The sequence below is a fragment of the Bombina bombina genome, chromosome 3 (genome assembly GCF_027579735.1).
Source record: "Bombina bombina isolate aBomBom1 chromosome 3, aBomBom1.pri, whole genome shotgun sequence".
Classification (NCBI taxonomy): Eukaryota; Metazoa; Chordata; class Amphibia; order Anura; family Bombinatoridae; genus Bombina; species Bombina bombina.
Genome location: NC_069501.1, coordinates 481,717,056 through 481,735,207, shown reverse-complemented (window position 1 = coordinate 481,735,207; position 18,152 = coordinate 481,717,056). Strand labels below are relative to the sequence as shown.

The 18,152-nt window shown below is 38.4% G+C and overlaps 1 protein-coding gene across 1 annotated transcript in view; it reads right to left on the bottom strand.

Moving 5' to 3' along the window:
• Positions 1 to 18,152, bottom strand: part of ACACA (acetyl-CoA carboxylase alpha) — a 1,007,059-nt gene that overhangs the window by 736,407 nt on the left and 252,500 nt on the right. The window contains exons 19-23 of the mRNA XM_053706820.1: positions 15,106 to 15,240; positions 13,682 to 13,828; positions 12,281 to 12,469; positions 10,966 to 11,066; positions 3,711 to 3,799 (exon numbers count right to left, since the gene is read on the bottom strand). Coding sequence (XP_053562795.1) covers positions 3,711 to 3,799; positions 10,966 to 11,066; positions 12,281 to 12,469; positions 13,682 to 13,828; positions 15,106 to 15,240 — 661 coding nt within the window. The remainder of the gene's footprint in view (positions 1 to 3,710; positions 3,800 to 10,965; positions 11,067 to 12,280; positions 12,470 to 13,681; positions 13,829 to 15,105; positions 15,241 to 18,152) is intronic.

Genomic DNA, 18,152 nt, shown 5'->3' with positions numbered 1-18,152 from the left:
ATTAATAAGCTATGCTCATTATCTGTAAGCTTATATTTAGAGATATTAATAACCAGATTAGTTTCAACATTTGCCTGTGGACTAGCATTGGGTATCACTGGTATAAACTCAGACAGTGTACTATCTACTATGTCACATTCTAAGGAGTTAATTTCAGGCAGTTCATTTTCCCTTATTATACCACACTCTAAGAGGTTAATCTCAGGCAGTTCATTTCCCTCAAGTGGATTTTCAGATAACACTGGAGTACTAGCAATATTAGACAGCTCGTTCCATTCATTTCCCTTTATGAAGTTAGTAACAGGCAGTTCATTTTTGTTAAACAGTAAGGGGTTAACAACCGGCAACTTTTTTACCTCTATTGTTGCTTTCTCATACCCCTGCGATGTCTGGCTCCTCTCCGTGACCGCTGCGGCTGCCCTTGCTGGTTCCAGGAACTCCGTGTGTGCATCTTGTACTCCCTTTGATCAAAGGGAGTACAAGATGCACACACGGAGTTCCTGGAACCAGCAAGGGCAGCCGCAGCGGTCACGGAGAGGAGCCAGACATCGCAGGGGTATGAGAAAGCAACAATAGAGGTAAAAAAGTTGCCGGTTGTTAACCCCTTACTGTTTAACAAAAATGAACTGCCTGTTACTAACTTCATAAAGGGAAATGAATGGAACGAGCTGTCTAATATTGCTAGTACTCCAGTGTTATCTGAAAATCCACTTGAGGGAAATGAACTGCCTGAGATTAACCTCTTAGAGTGTGGTATAATAAGGGAAAATGAACTGCCTGAAATTAACTCCTTAGAATGTGACATAGTAGATAGTACACTGTCTGAGTTTATACCAGTGATACCCAATGCTAGTCCACAGGCAAATGTTGAAACTAATCTGGTTATTAATATCTCTAAATATAAGCTTACAGATAATGAGCATAGCTTATTAATGAAGGGCTTGTCATACTGTCCAGTGAAAGATTGTGATGAGTTTGAAATTGATAAAGATCTATACAAATTTTTCAGACTGCTAAGGTTGAAAACAATATATGGTGGTAAAAATGTAGCCAATGTAAGTGAAACTAATGCAATAAATGAAGATGATATGCAGAGTGAATGTTTGAATTTGAAAAAGTTAAATCTGCACAAAAAATCTTCATATGTACCTCCAACAAGCAACTCAGGTGTAGAAACATTTGTTAAATTTGTTCAACAAGATGTTGCTAATCTAATGAAAAAAACTAGATTAAATCCTTACACAAAACAACATAACCTCACAAAAGGGGAATGGGAGGCTATATCTACTTTGAAAAATAACAAAAATATCACCATAAAAAATGCTGACAAGGGCGGAGCAATAATAGTGTTAGACACTGACTATTATGTGCAGGAGATATTACAACAGCTGTCAGATGGAGGGGTTTATGAAATACTGGATCATGATCCTCTTAAAGAAATACAAAGAGAGCTTAAGGGCATATTAGATAGAGCTTTGACACATAACATTATTTCTAAACAGGTCTATGATTTTTTGTATAACAAATACCCTATAACACCAATTTTTTATACATTACCCAAAGTCCATAAAAGCTTATTACATCCACCAGGACGCCCTATTGTGGCCTGTACCGATTCTATTTTTTCTAATATCTCTATCTTTCTGGACAAAGTCCTCTTTCCATTTGTCAAACAGCAAAAATCCTTTATTAAGGATACAAATGATTTTCTTTTAAAACTTATGGGGATTGAAATAGAGGATACTTGGTTAATTTTTTCACTGGATGTGGTAAATTTATATACCTCTATTCCCCATGAGGCAGGCCTATTGACTGTGAAAAGCTTTTTGAGTGACAGTGGCTTATATAATCTATCTCAGATTGATTTTTTTGATGACATGCTAAGACTTGTCCTATATTGCAATTATTTTCTCTTTCAAGACACTTACTACATGCAAAAGCGGGGAACAGCCATGGGCTCCAATGTAGCCCCCTCATATGCCAATTTGTTCATGAGTGGCTTTGAGAACAAATTTGTCTACACTAATCAGCCATTCATCAGCCATTGTAAGCTGTGGCTAAGGTATATAGATGATATTTTTGGCATATGGGGGGGCTCATTGGAGTCCCTGATACAGTTTGTTGAGGATATCAATGCCTCCATGACAGGCCTAAGATTTACCCTTACTTACTCTATCCAAAAGATTAACTTTCTGGATACAACTGTATATCGACATGGAAATACATTAAGTACAGATCTATATGTAAAACCCACAGATAGAAATACTCTGCTGCGATATGAAAGTTTCCATCCTGATACTGTTTTTAAATCCATACCCAGGAGTCAACTTTTGCGTACTAAAAGAATAGTTAGAGATCAAAAAGTATTGCCAGAAAGACTAGTGTCTATGGGCAATAAATTTATCCAAAGAGGATATCCAAAAGAAAATATCGCTAAAAACATTCAGGATTTGGATAGAATACATGATAAAAAACCAACAGAGAAAGGAACAGATAGATTAGTGCTTTCAATGGAATACAGTGACAAGAGTAATGACATCTTTAGAATAGTAAGAAAACACTGGCACCTTTTGTCAAAATATAATCCAGAGATAGAATCATTTAAACTCCCTCCTATGCCATCATATAGAAGGGTAAAAAATCTTAGGGATCACATAGTAAAAGCTGACATAGGTACAACTAAAATGTCTGATGTAAATTACTTAACTACCCCTAATAAAGGCTGTTACCCCTGCTTACACTGTGCCCAATGTAATTCAGTTATTAAAGGGAAATTCTTAGCACAAAATGACAAAAGAAAGCAATATACAATCAATGGGTTATATACATGCCAAACTAACTATGCAATCTACCTACTTAAATGCCCATGTGGCCTTTGTTACATTGGCGAGACCACCCAAGCCGCCAGGGATAGGTTTAGTCAACATAAAGCATCCATTAAATCAAAAGATATGTCACTTCCAGTATCAGCACATTTTACAAATATGGGCCATACAGTAAGCCAGCTTCGCTTTCAAGTGATTGACCATATCCCCCATCATAGAAGAGGGGGTAATAGGGAACTAAAACTAAAACAGAAAGAAGTATGGTGGATTAAACGTCTGAACACATTACATCCATATGGTCTGAATAGAGATTATGATTTGTATTTGTTTTTATAATGGTTTTAAATGATGGAATATATTCTGGTACCACTAGAGGTCACTGTGTTGTTGAAATTTACAAACCTGGATAGGTATGGGTTAAACCAATTAACACTGAGATTTGAAGCATGATTGGTCCAGATACCCTTTTTAAAGTCTGTTTGTTTGATTTTAACTTATGCATGATTAAGGACTATGTAGGTCCGAAACGTCGCTTTTTTACTGGTTGCTAAACCTCAAATAAAGATTTTTCACCTTTAAAAGAAGATTGTGTGCTGTGGTGCTGTTACCTTATTTTCTACATGGACTATATATATATATATATATACACACACACACACATATATATATATATAAATATATATATATATATATATATATATATATATATATATATATATATATATATATATATATAAAAAATGTCATGATATTGTATCAAATAAATAGATATTTTTAATGATGTGTTTCACTGTTATGGAAATATTTAATAATCATTGATGTTTCTTTTTTTAAATAGTTTATTGCTAGTAGGTAAACAAACCATAGAAATGATATATTGCTTACCATGCTGGAATTGTGTCTCGACCTTCAGATATTGGCGAAGCAAATCCATGACAACAGCTTTCATGTGACCTCTAATACCGCTACGATACCTGTTCAAATTGTAACATAAAATAAAATGTTACAGATACCGTAAATGTGATCAATGGAAGATTAATTCAAGCGTAAGTCTTTCAACCAGACATCGAAAGGACATAAATTTCAGGGAAATATACAAACTAACAGGTTGCCCTCTGACACTAGAGGAAGAAGGGTTTATAAGAAATGTGACAGCAATTGCTTCAAGGGACCAGTGATCCATTTTAGTTGCTAAAGTGTATGAAATTAGCTTTGTCATTTGAAATAGCTGCTTTTTCCTTTTGAGACCACCACCACCTATACTGAAAAACATAATTTATGCTTACCTGATAAATTCCTTTCTCCTGTAGTGTAGTCAGTCCACGGGTCATCATTACTTATGGGATATTAACTCCTCCCCAACAGGAAGTGCAAGAGGATCACCCAAGCAGAGCTGCTATATAGCTCCTCCCCTCTACGTCACACCCAGTCATTCGACCGAGAACCAAACGAGAAAGGAGAAACTATAGGGTGCAGTGGTGACTGGAGTATAATTAAAAAATTTAGGCCTGCCTTAAAAAACAGGGCGGGCCGTGGACTGACTACACTACAGGAGAAAGGAATTTATCAGGTAAGCATAAATTATGTTTTCTCCTGTTAAGTGTAGTCAGTCCACGGGTCATCATTACTTATGGGATACCAATACCAAAGCTAAGTACACGGATGACGGGAGGGACAGGCAGGATCTCTATACGGAAGGAACCACTGCCTGAAGAACCTTTCTCCCAAAAACAGCCTCAGAGGAAGCAAAAGTGTCAAATTTGTAAAATTTGGAAAAAGTATGAAGAGAAGACCAAGTTGCAGCCTTGCAAATCTGTTCAACAGAGGCCTCGTTCTTAAAGGCCCAAGTGGAAGCCACAGCTCTAGTAGAATGAGCTGTAATCCTTTCAGGAGGTTGCTGTCCAGCAGTCTCATAGGCTAAGCGTATTATGCTACGAAGCCAAAAGGATAGAGAGGTAGCAGATGCTTTTTGACCTCTCCTCTGTCCAGAATAAACGACAAACAGGGAAGACGTTTGTCGAAAATCTTTAGTTGCCTGTAAATAAAATTTCAGGGCACGGACTACATCTAGATTGTGCAGAAGTCGTTCCTTCTTTGAAGAAGGGTTAGGACACAATGATGGAACAACAATCTCTTGATTGATATTCTTGTTAGTGACTACCTTAGGTAAGAACCCAGGTTTAGTACGCAGAACTACCTTATCTGAATGAAAAATCAGATACGGAGAATCACAATGTAAGGCTGATAATTCAGAGACTCTACGAGCCGAGGAAATAGCCATTAAAAACAGAACTTTCCAAGATAACAGCTTGATATCAATGGAGTGAAGGGGTTCAAACGGAACACCCTGTAAAACGTTAAGAACTAAGTTTAAGCTCCACGGCGGAGCAACAGATTTAAACACAGGCTTAATCCTGGCTAAAGCCTGACAAAAAGCCTGAACGTCTGGAACTTCTGACAGACGCTTGTGTAAAAGGATGGACAGAGCTGAGATCTGTCCCTTTAACGAACTAGCAGATAAACCCTTTTCTAAACCTTCTTGTAGAAAAGACAATATCCTAGGAATCCTAACCTTACTCCATGAGTAACCCTTGGATTCGCACCAGTGTAAGTATTTACACCATATCTTATGGTAAATTTTCCTGGTAACAGGTTTCCTAGCCTGTATTAAGGTATCAATTACTGGCTCCGAAAATCCACGCTTTGATAAAATTAAGCGTTCAATTTCCATGCAGTCAGCTTCAGAGAAATTAGATTTTGATGTTTGAAAGGACCCTGAATTAGAAGGTCCTGTCTCAGAGGCAGAGACCAAGGTGGACAGGATGACATGTCCACTAGATCTGCATACCAGGTCCTGCGTGGCCACGCAGGCGCTATTAGAATCACTGATGCCTTCTCCTGTTTGATCCTGGCAATCAAACGAGGAAGCATCGGGAAGGGTGGAAACACATAAGCCATCCTGAAAGTCCAAGGTGCTGTCAAGGCATCTATCAGGACCGCTCCCGGGTCCCTGGACCTGGACCCGTAACGAAGGAGCTTGGCGTTCCGGCGAGACGCCATGAGATCCATATCTGGTTTGCCCCAACGTCGAAGTATTTGGGCAAAGACCTCCGGATGAAGTTCCCACTCCCCCAGATGAAAAGTCTGGCGACTTAGGAAATCCGCCTCCCAGTTGTCCACTCCTGGGATGTGGATCGCTGACAGGTGGCAAGAGTGAGACTCTGCCCAGCGAATTATCTTTGATACTTCCATCATCGCTAAGGAACTTCTTGTCCCTCCCTGATGGTTGATGTAAGCCACAGTCGTGATGTTGTCCGACTGAAACCTGATAAACCTCAGAGTTGCTAACTGAGGCCAAGCCAGAAGGGCATTGAGAACTGCTCTCAATTCCAGAATGTTTATTGGAAGGAGACTCTCTTCTTGAGTCCATGATCCCTGAGCCTTTAGGGAATTCCAGACAGCGCCCCAACCTAGAAGGCTGGCGTCTGTAGTTACAATTGTCCAGTCTGGCCTGCTGAAGGGCATCCCCCTGGACCGATGTGGCCGAGAAAGCCACCATAGAAGAGAATCTCTGGTCTCCTGATCCAGATTCAGCGTAGGGGACAAATCTGAGTAATCCCCATTCCACTGACTTAGCATGCACAATTGCAGCGGTCTGAGGTGCAGGCGTGCAAAAGGAACTATGTCCATTGCCGCTACCATTAAGCCGATTACCTCCATGCATTGAGCCACTGACGGGTGTTGAATGGAATGAAGGGCACGGCAAGCATTTAGAAGCTTTGTTAACCTGTCCTCTGTCAGGTAAATTTTCATTTCTACAGAATCTATAAGAGTCCCCAAGAAGGGAACTCTTGTGAGTGGTAAGAGAGAACTCTTCTCCTCTTTACTTTCCACCCATGCGATCTTAGAAATGCCAGCACTAACTCTGTATGAGACTTGGCAGTTTGAAAGCTTGACGCTTGTATCAGAATGTCGTCTAGGTACGGAGCTACCGAGATTCCTCGCGGTCTTAGTACCGCCAGAAGAGGGCCCAGAACCTTTGTAAATATTCTTGGAGCTGTAGCCAACCCGAAGGGAAGAGCTACAAACTGGTAATGCTTGTCTAGGAAGGCAAACCTTAGATACCGGTAATGTTCTCTGTGAATCGGTATGTGAAGGTAAGCATCCTTTAAATCCACTGTGGTCATGTACTGACCTCTTTGGATCATGGGTAAGATTGTCCGAATAGTTTCCATCTTGAATGATGGAACTCTTAGGAATTTGTTTAGGATCTTTAAATCCAATATTGGTCTGAAGGTTCCCTCTTTTTTGGGAACCACAAACAGATTTGAGTAAAACCCTTGTCCGTGTTCCGACCGCGGAACTGGATGGATCACTCCCATCAGTAAAAGGTCTTGTACACAGCGTAGAAACGCCTCTTTCTTTGTCTGGTTTGTTGACAACCTTGAAAGGTGAAATCTCCCTTGTGGAGGAGAAGCTTTGAAGTCCAGAAGATATCCCCTGAGATATGATCTCCAACGCCCAGGGATCCTGGACATCTCTTGCCCAAGCCTGGGCGAAGAGAGAGAGTCTGCCCCCCACTAGATCCGTTACCGGATCGGGGGCCCTCACTTCATGCTGTCTTAGAGGCAGCAGCAGGCTTTCTGGCCTGCTTGCCCTTGTTCCAGGCCTGGTTAGGTTTCCAGCCTTGTCTGTAGCGAGCAACAGCTCCTTCCTGTTTTGGAGCAGAGGAAGTTGAAGCTGCTCCTGCCTTGAAATTACGAAAGGCACGAAAATTAGACTGTCTAGCCCTGGGTTTGGCTCTGTCTTGAGGCAGGGCATGGCCTTTACCTCCCGTAATATCAGCGATAATTTCTTTCAAACCGGGCCCGAATAAAGTCTGCCCCTTGAAAGGTATGTTAAGTAGTTTCGATTTAGAAGTTACATCAGCTTACCAGGATTTTAGACACAGCGCTCTGTGTGCCTGAATGGCGAATCCGGAATTCTTAGCCGTAAGTTTAGTTAAATGTACTACGGCATCAGAAATAAATGAATTAGCTAGCTTAAGGGTTTTAAGCTTAAGTGAAATCTCATCTAATGTCGCTGAGTCAAGGGTCTCTTCCAGAGACTCAAACCAAAATGCTGCCGCAGCCGTGACAGGCGCAATGCATGCAAGGGGTTGTAATATAAAACCTTGTTGAACAAACATTTTCTTAAGGTAACCCTCTAACTTTTTATCCATTGGATCTGAAAAGGCACAGCTATCCTCTACCGGGATAGTGGTACGCTTAGCTAAAGTAGAAACTGCTCCCTCCACCTTAGGGACCGTTTGCCATAAGTCCCGTGTGGTGGCGTCTATTGGAAACATTTTTCTGAATGTAGGAGGGGGTGAGAAAGGCACACCGGGTCTGTCCCACTCCTTAGTAATAATTTCAGTAAGTCTCTTAGGTATAGGAAAAACGTCAGTACTCGTCGGTACCGCAAAATATTTATCCAACCTACACATTTTCTCTGGGATTGCAACTGTGTTACAATCATTCAGAGCCGCTAACACCTCCCCTAGCAATACACGGAGGTTTTCCAGCTTGAACTTAAAATTTGAAATGTCTGAATCCAATTTATTTGGATCAGATCCGTCACCCGCAGAATGAAGCTCTCCGTCCTCATGCTCTGCATATTGTGACGCAGTATCAGACATGGCCCTAGCATTATCAGTATACTCTGTTCTCATCCCAGAGTGATCTCGTTTACCTCTAAGTTCTGGCAATTTAGACAAAACTTCAGTCATAACATTAGCCATGTCTTGTAAAGTGATTTGTAATGGCCGCCCTGATGTACTTGGCGTTACAATATCACGCACCTCCTGAGCGGGAGATGCAGGTACTGACACGTGAGGCAAGTTAGTCGGCATAACTTCCCCCTCGTTGTCTGGTGAATGTTGCTTAACATGTACAGATTGACTTTTATTTAAAGTAGCATCAATGCAATTAGTACATAAATTTCTATTGGGCTCCACCTTGGCTTTTGAACATATTGCACAAAGAGTTTCCTCTGTGTCAGACATGTTTAAACAAACTAGCAATTAGACTAGCAAGCTTGGAAATACTTTTCAACTAAATTTACAAGCAATATGTAAAAACGTTACTGTGCCTTTAAGAAGCACACAAAAAACTGACACAGTTGAATAAAAATGAACCGGATTAGTTATATAAACCAAATTTAGCAAAGGATTGCACACATTAGCAATGGATGATTAACCCTTAATATCAGAAAAAAACGTATAACAATTGACAATATAAGCGTTTTTATCACAGTCAAGCACAGTCTCACAGGTCTGCTGTGAGTGATTACCTCCCTCAAAATTAGTTTTGAAGACCCCTGAGCTCTGTGGAGACGTCCTGGATCATGCAGGGAGAAAAAGACAGACTGTGACTGAATTTCTGATGCGTAGTAAAAGCGCCAAAATAGGCCCCTCCCACTCACACTACAACAGTGAGGGAAGCTCAGTAAACTGTTTTAATTTAAAACAACGACAGCCATGTGGAAAATAAAGCCCAAAACAATTTTCACCAAGTACCTCAGATAATTAAACGATTTAACATGCCAGTAAACGTTTAAAATCTTATATATGAAATGTCATTAAAAAGCCTGCTGCTAGTCGCTCACACTGCAAGTTAGGCTAAAAGTTATATGCATAGAGTATTTTCCCAGTGAAGTGCCATTCCCCAGAAATACTTAAGTGTAAACATATATACATGTCAGCCTGATACCAGTTGCTACTACTGCATTTAAGGCTGTACTTACATTATAACGGTATTAGCAGTATTTTCAAAGTCAATTCCATTCCTTAGAAAATAATATACTGCAACATACCTCTTTGCAGGTGAACCTGCCCGCTGTCCCCTGATCTGAAGTTACCTTACTCCTCAGAATGGCCGAGAACAGCAAACGGATCTTAGTTACGTCCGCTAAGATCATATACAAAAACTCAGGTAGATTCTTCTTCAAATTCTGCCTGAGAAGGAAACAACACACTCCGGTGTCGTTTAAAATAACAAACTTTTGATTGAAGATATAAAAAACTAAGTTTAATCACCACAGTCCTCTCACACATCCTATCTATTAGTTGGGTGCAAGAGAATGACTGGGTGTGACGTAGAGGGGAGGAGCTATATAGCAGCTCTGCTTGGGTGATCCTCTTGCACTTCCTGTTGGGGAGGAGTTAATATCCCATAAGTAATGATGACCGGTGGACTGACTACACTTAACAGGAGAAATATGAATACTGCAGCACTCTGTTTAGAAAACCTATATAAACAGAGACAGAAACATAAATCAACCTCCCTGTGGTAGGTGGTGAGAGAGAGCCCAGACAATTTAAAAAAGGTGTTACTTGCCCAAGTACATTGTCCATTTACATGTATGGGAAATTACTTATTTAAGTTTATATTTGAATGTGAAATAGCCGGCTGTGCTAATTGGACCTCGAGGACAATGGGTAATGGTTTCAATTAGCAAAAAGAGCTATTTCACATTCGAAAATAAACCTGTTCATACATGTAATAAACAGCTAGCTCCCAGTAGTGTATTGCTGCTCCTGAGCCTACCTAGGTATGTTTTTCAACGAAGGATAGCAAAAGAACAAAGCAAATTTGATAATAAAAGTCAACTGGAAAATTATTTAAATGTGTGTGCTCTATCTGAATCATGAAAGTTTCATTTTGACTTTACTGCATTTTTGAAGGGACACTCAAGTCAAAATTAAACTTTCATGATTCAGATTTAACACAATTTAAAAAAAATTCCAATTTACTTCCATTATCTAAATATGCACACTTTCTGAGGCACCAGCTCCTACTGAGCATATGTAAGACTTCACAGGATATACATGTGTGCATTTTGTGATTGGCTGATGGCTGTCACATGATTCATTAGGAAGAAAAATTTAACTAAATTTGACCTTTGTCAGAAACAAATCTACTACTCATTTTTAAATTCAAACAAAGTGCTTTTGCATTGTCTCTTTATTCTGCATTGATTGATTATGATATTGTGTCGTGTTCAGTAATCCATTAAGGCTAAGAAGCTTCCTGCAGTGGGAGCCCGCCTTCTGTCCCACCCCATGCGCTTTTGGAAAATAAATCACAAGAAGATATCTCACCTTTGCACCAGCTGCACAATGCTTTGTGTGTTCATGAAGAAAACCTCCCGTTCAGATTTTCGGTTCAGTGTAGCCGCATGACTGTCTAAGATGTTTGCAATCTGAGCAATAAAATGTAACCATCAATCAGCAATAAAACGTAACCATCAATCACCTTCTGGTTTAATAACTTTACTTAAACTAGGATGAAAGTAATTTGAAGGGGCTTGGGAAAACAAAATCAGTGTCAAGTTTAAATCAATCACTTCAATTATTTCTGGATTTCCAAAAATTTGAAAGGGACACCTTGTAATTACAATAGTTTTCAGTAGTATTGCAATAAAGTAACATACCAGTGAAGTTTAAAACATTCTAAACACATTAACACTTTATTTGCTTCATTTGTTTTTCAGTGGCCCAAGTCCAACCACCACTTGCTACTCTGTTAGCAAAAAATACATTATTTTGCAGTATATTATCTTATCACCTATGCCAAAGCTAATTAAGGATAGATATGTACCAGAGTTATGATTGTGAAGCCTACAGTGTGCACTTCCAGTTCTCAGAATCTGAAAAGCCACTCTTTCAATTCAGTTCAATTACAGGAAAAGTGGGCAAAAATGTATATTGTTTTTTGTAACTATACATAATTAGACATTTTATATCATAATCTCAAAATGTTTCATGTCTCTTTAAAGGAGCATTCTTTTAATACTGTGTAGAGTATATCACTACGTGTTTGTGACACCAGGAGTGTGTTGTCTGCCTCCTCCAATCAAATTGTCCCCTGGTCTTGTACATCATCGATGTACTTTGTCTTGTACGTGCACAACACATAATAACAATTGAAATGTATTGGTGATCTCCTGAAGAGGTATTGATAAAACAAAGAAGGATTTCTAGCTTTAGCTCTTTGTTTTACAACACCCAATTTTTTTTCTTTCATGATTTAGGTAGAACATACAATTTTAAACAACTTTCCAGTTTCATTTTCTTGGTATCATTTGTTGAAGGAGCAGCAGCAGTGCACTACTGGTTTCGACATGAACCCATGCGTGAGCTAATTATTATAGGTATATATATGCAGCCACCAATCAGCAGCTAGAACCTAGGTTCTTTGCTAATTCTGATCTCGCCAAGATAAACCTTTCAGCAAAGGATAATAAGAGAAGGATGCAAATTAAGTAATAGAAGTAAATTAACAAGTTGTTTAAAAATATATGCTCTGTCTAAATCATGAATTTACTGTCTTATCAAGGTCCCTTTAAAAACAGGAAAGAAAATCTATGTGTACAATTTTTTTCTCCAGGCAAATGTATTTTTCACACAGCTGTACCTGCTGACTAGGAAACTGGCACAACACTGATGTAATGTTGCTGGCGTACTGAGCCATTTCTTTCTTAATGGACTTCTCCACGTTTGGGGGAATGCGTCCTGACACACTCGTCATGATGTCCTGCAGCTCCAGCAATGGAAGAGATGGGTCTCGAAGTGTCTTCATCAGCCTCTCCACACAGTCTTTTAACTGCCGAGTTATACAAGAATAATGGGTAAAATGGAAAAACGATTTAATTTGTGCTAGTATAAATAAAAATAAATAAATAACATAGTAGAAAATAAGATCTTTTCTGAACTAGAGAGAAGGTAGTTTGTATCACAAGTGTAATCTATGTGATGTATAGTACTTAGAGCAAAGCTTGAACAAACCCAGGCATCAGATTGCTATGGCAACTATAAAATCTGTCTTGGCTCCAAAAAAATGTCCGAGTATTGCCTGCAATTGGGGCACAACGGTAAATTGTTCAGGAGTGCTTTTCATATCTGAATGCATTCTGAGCCATTTGAAAACTGTGCAATATTGTGTTTTTTGTCAGTTTTACATATGCATTTGTGGTATGATAATACCCCTTATACACTGCAACTAGAACTGTCTCTCAAACCACACTTGTATAAACAATGAAATTTGCACTCAAATTAAAATACAATCATCAATATGTTTATATATGATTTAAATTAAGTGTTGGATGTTCAAACTTGTTATTTATAAAATTACTTAAAATTCTATCAAATGTTTAATCACACAGATTATGAATTGATATTATAGGTTAACCCCTTAAGGGCAGACATTTTTCCCAGTTTAAATGACAAAAGGCAAGCATGCGTAGGGCTAATGATTACCCCAGGTAGAAAATGCAATTTTAAGCAACTTTCTAATTTACTCCTACTACAAATTTTTATTCGTTCTCTTGCTATCCTTATTTGAAAAAGCAAGAATGTAAGCATAGGAGCCGGACCTTTTTTTTTCCAGCACCTGGGTGGCACTTTCTGATTGGTGTCTAAATGTAGCCACCCATCAGCAAGCGCTACCCAGTTGCTTCTATGCTTACATTTAAATAAAGATAGCAAGAGAACAAATAAAAAATGATAATAGGAGTAAATCAAACAGTTGCTTAAAATTGCATGCTCTATCTGAATCATGAAAGTTTCATTTTGAATAGACTATCGCTTTAAGTCTTTATTTTTGTGTAAATTCCTTAGATTGGTCAAATTATACAATAATGAATCTGAGCAATAGTTAGTGCAAAATGATTACTGTTGAAGGACTGATCCCATTGGGATTACCAAAAACTTCTATCAAAGCAAACAGATCGGAAAATAAATATTGTCGGTCCCTTTCTCTTATTCTTTCCAAACCAGGCAGAGCAAACGGATATGGAAATACACACAGCTAATGTACCTTGTTGCTGAAGTAAGGCTCAGGAAGACAGTATCCGTTCATGACATTCACTAAGTTATCCAACACATAATGAAATACACGATGGAGTTTCTCCCCTCGAAGAGAAGTGCAATGAATCAGAGGCAGGGGTCCCGTGTGGAGATCAGCCTGATAATAAATGACAGTGCAGTAACATAAATAGATTATATTAGCCAATTGGTATGGGACACATTTCTCTTTTTTTGTGTCTGTAAGATGGTATCTTAAAGAAATATTCCAATGAGAAAATGGCACACCCTAATTTGATAGATCATGCAATTTTTACATTACTGACACTAGTAATATGTTTTTAACTCCTGCAAAAGGGTTAAACACATAAGTAAAGTGTCACACAAGAGCCAGCAAGAATTGCATGAAAATGCAGGATCGGTCAGTCACTGGTTATGTGTTCTGTTCAGGAGCAATAATGCTTGTATGTAACCCTTCTGCTAGCCACTATGCTCACTAATACAAAAATTACACACAAACAAATTAAAAGAATATCCTTTTTGTGTAATAATATCCCTTTAAAATAAATTGATTTTTTTTTATTTTCTTTAGAAAAGGGAATGTTCATTTGCTTAATAAATCTGCTTGTCATGGCTTTGCCCTTCCCATGAAAACAGATGTAGGTATTATGACTAACTGAAAATGAAAACTGCAATATCAGTTGTGCACAAATATACATTTCCTTCTACCTCAAATTAAATTAAAGTGGAGTTGCAAATTGGGAGGGCAAAACCCTCCCTCTGCAATGTGCTAAATTCCTTAATGTAGCCACCAATTAGCAAGCGCCATCAAGGGTCCAGAACCACAAATGGGCCAGCTCCTAAGCTTTCATTCCTGCTTTTTCAAATAAAGATACCAAGAGAACGAAGAAAAATTGATAATAGGAGTAAATTAGAAAGTTGCTTAAAAATGCCTGTTTTTTTTATATTTATATTGGACAATTAATAAAGACCAATAACATAAAATGAAAGGGACATAAAACCCAAAAATGTTCTTTCATGATTCAGATATAAAATACAATTTTAAACAAATTTCCAATTTACTTCTATCATTTAATTTGCTTCCTTCTTTTGTTATCCTTTGCTGAAAGGTTTATCTAGGCAAGCTCAGAAGCAGCAGAGAACCTAGGTTCTAGCTGTCGATTGGTAGCTGCATATATATATTGATTATGATTGGCTCACCAATGTGTTCAGTTAGAAACCATTAGTGCATCGCTGCTCCTTCAACAAATGATACCAAGAGAATGAAACAAATTAGATAATAGAAGTAAATTAGAAAGTTGTTTAAAATCGTATTCATTATCTGGATCATGAAAGAAAGAATTTGGGTTTTATGTCCCTTTAAAAGAAAAAGAAAATAAGGACCATGAGCATTTGAGAAATTTAATACAATTTTACCTGTTGCACCCGACTGGGATCGTCAAGCTGAAGTTTAGCTATAACACATCCAGGCTCCAACACAGCCCCAGCGCGTTTCACGTAGTGTATACATCCTGACTCCCCAGCTGTCAGTGTCATCACCATCTTCATCACCTACAATAGACAAAAGATCTGCATTTAACATGATTTTTTTGGGACTTCTATCAACATGTTAACACATTAATTTTAAAATGTACATCTGCAGAGACCCTCACAACCGACACCTCCATGTTTTACTAAAAAGGGCATTGTTTTATGTATGTAAATTAAAGGGATAGAAAGGTCAAAAAATGAAATGTGTATAGGCAATTTGAAATAGAAGCATTTTTGCAATATACTTCCATTAGCAAAAATGCTTCTAATAAAAGTTATTACGGTTTAAAATCTTTGGGCTCACTATGAACAAACATTTGTTAGACCCTAAGATTTCCTTTAAAGGGACATTAAAGTCATTTATATAAACATAAAATGCATTAAGGCATTTAATTTGAAAAGATCTAGATGTGAAATAAATGTTTTATAAAACTTTTAAACTGTAAAATCTGGATTGAATTGCAGCCCAGGGACACAAATCTTGGAAATTCTAATCAGTGTGATTATCTTATCTCCTCTGCTGAGGCCAATAAGGAATAGATATCATTTAGCTTCTATAGTAATCTAGAAATAACAGTAGAATGTTGTAGGGTCAGTTTTTTGGACCACTGGATGCATTCTAGTACATAAATTACAGGAAAATTTAGTAAAATACACACAATTTTAATTAGTTTGTCATATTAAGATATATCTACAATGATTTTGTCAATTAAATGAACATTTTTTATTATTTTAATATTTTAGAGTTGGTCTATTTTTCAGTTATTTTCCCTATTTATACTTTTGCAGCTATTAAAGGGCCATTATAGTGAAAAAAACTTACATGCTCTCATTCTAATTTATCTATAGCGAACCTGCAATGCTATATGTTTATGTCCTGCAAAAGGGCCAATTAGCAGCGGTAGTAGCACAATTCAACTATGTGACTGCCGCTGCTGATTGGCTCTGTGGCTGTGACCAGCAGCTCTCAAGTGGTACTTTATCTATGTGATTAACCCCTTAAGGACCAAGGATGTGCTTTATACGTCCTCAAAAAAAAAACACAACAGTTAAGGACCAAGGATGTACATAGCATGTCCTCAGTTAAACGGAGCGCTGGAAGAGATCGTGATGGCTTCCAGCCACTCTCAGGGTATTGAAGTGATGCCTCGATATTGAGGCATCGTGCAATACCCTTTAGGCAACTACCGATGCAGAGAGGGCCACTCTGTGGCCCTCTCTGCATTGGCCAGCAATGGTGCTGATCGTTGGTAGCGTGGCAGGGCTTGGAGGGAGGTGAGTGGGCGGCCCATCGCTGAAGGAGGTGGAAGGAGATTTGGAAGGGGAGCGTGAAGGGGGGCAGGAGTGGGCTGGACCGCTACGCCACGCTACATTGCGTCAGTGAGTGGGAAGGAGGGAGGTGGGGTATCCTATGTGGTATCCGTTTCTGAAAAGCGATCTGGGAGGGGGGCCACTACACTATGAAAAAAAAATGTTTTTTTATTTTTTTAAAATTTTAATACTTTAGAGCAAACTGGGTACTGGCAGACAGCTGACAGTACCTAAGATGGTGGCTAATAGGTCAAGGGGGGAGGCTTAGAGAGCTGTTTGGGGGGATCAGGGAGGTAAGGGGGTATATATATATATATATATATATATAAAACTTTATTTATATACAGGCAGACTTTCTGCCAGTACTTAAGATGGTGGTGACAATTGCGAGGTGGGGGAGGGAAGAGAGCTGTTTGAGAGGGGTCAGGGACGGATCAGGGGGTGGGATATGGGACGGCTGATCTCTACACTAAAGCTAAAATTAGCCCTACAAGTAGGGTTGCCATCTCAGCCATGTTTTCCTGGACACTTATGAGTTACACATGCTGCAGGGTGTGCAGGGAGGAACATTTATTGTGTTTCAGGACAGCACTATTTATATTCCTCCCTGCACACCCTGCAGCATGTGTAACTTATAAGTGTTCTGTATTTTAAGGGACAGGTGGCAACCCTACCTACAAGCTACCTAATTAACCCCTCCACTGCTGGGCATAATTCAAGTGTGGTGCACAGCGTCATTTAGCAACCTTCTAATTACCAAAAAGCAATGCCACAGCCATATATGTCTGCTATTTCTGAACAAAGGGGATCCCAGAGAATCATTTACAACCATTTGTGCCATGATTGCACAAACTGTAAATAATAACAGTGAGAAACCTAAAATTGTGAAAAAGTGAACATTTTTTTTTTATTTAATCGCATTTGGCGGTGAAATAGTGGCACGAAATATACCAAAATGGGCATAGATCAATACTTTGAGCTTTCCACAAAAAAAAAATATATACATGTAAAGGGTTATTCGGGGATTCCTGAGCGATATCAGTGTTAAAATGTAACTTACGCAAATAAAAAAAATAAAAAAATAAAAAGGTTTAGAAATAGCAAAGTGCTACTTGTACTTATTGCCCTACAACCTGCAAAAAAAGCAAAGTAGATGTAAACATTGGGTATTTTTTAAACTGTGGACAAAATTTAGAAACTATTTAGCATGGGTGTTTTTTGGTGGGTCAAAGTTAGAAAAAGTGTATTTTTTTTCCATTTTTTCATCATATTTTATAAAAAAAATATTATAGTAAATTATATGATATGATAAAAATAATGGTATCTTTAGAAAGTCCATTTAATGGTGAGAAAAACAATATATAATATGTGTGGGTACAGTAAATGAGTAAGAGGAAGATTAAACACAAACACCGCAGAAATGTAAAAATAGCCCTGGTCCTTAACGGTAAGAAAATTGAAAAATGGTCTGGTCACTAAGGGGTTAACCAATTTGCCAGGTTAAGCACATAATAACATAGGGTCGTTCGTGATTAAATTACATTCTTTAGAGCATAACATCTTTTCATTAAATCGGTCCTTTAAATTTACAGGCAATTTTTATTTTCTGATTACTTTTCCAA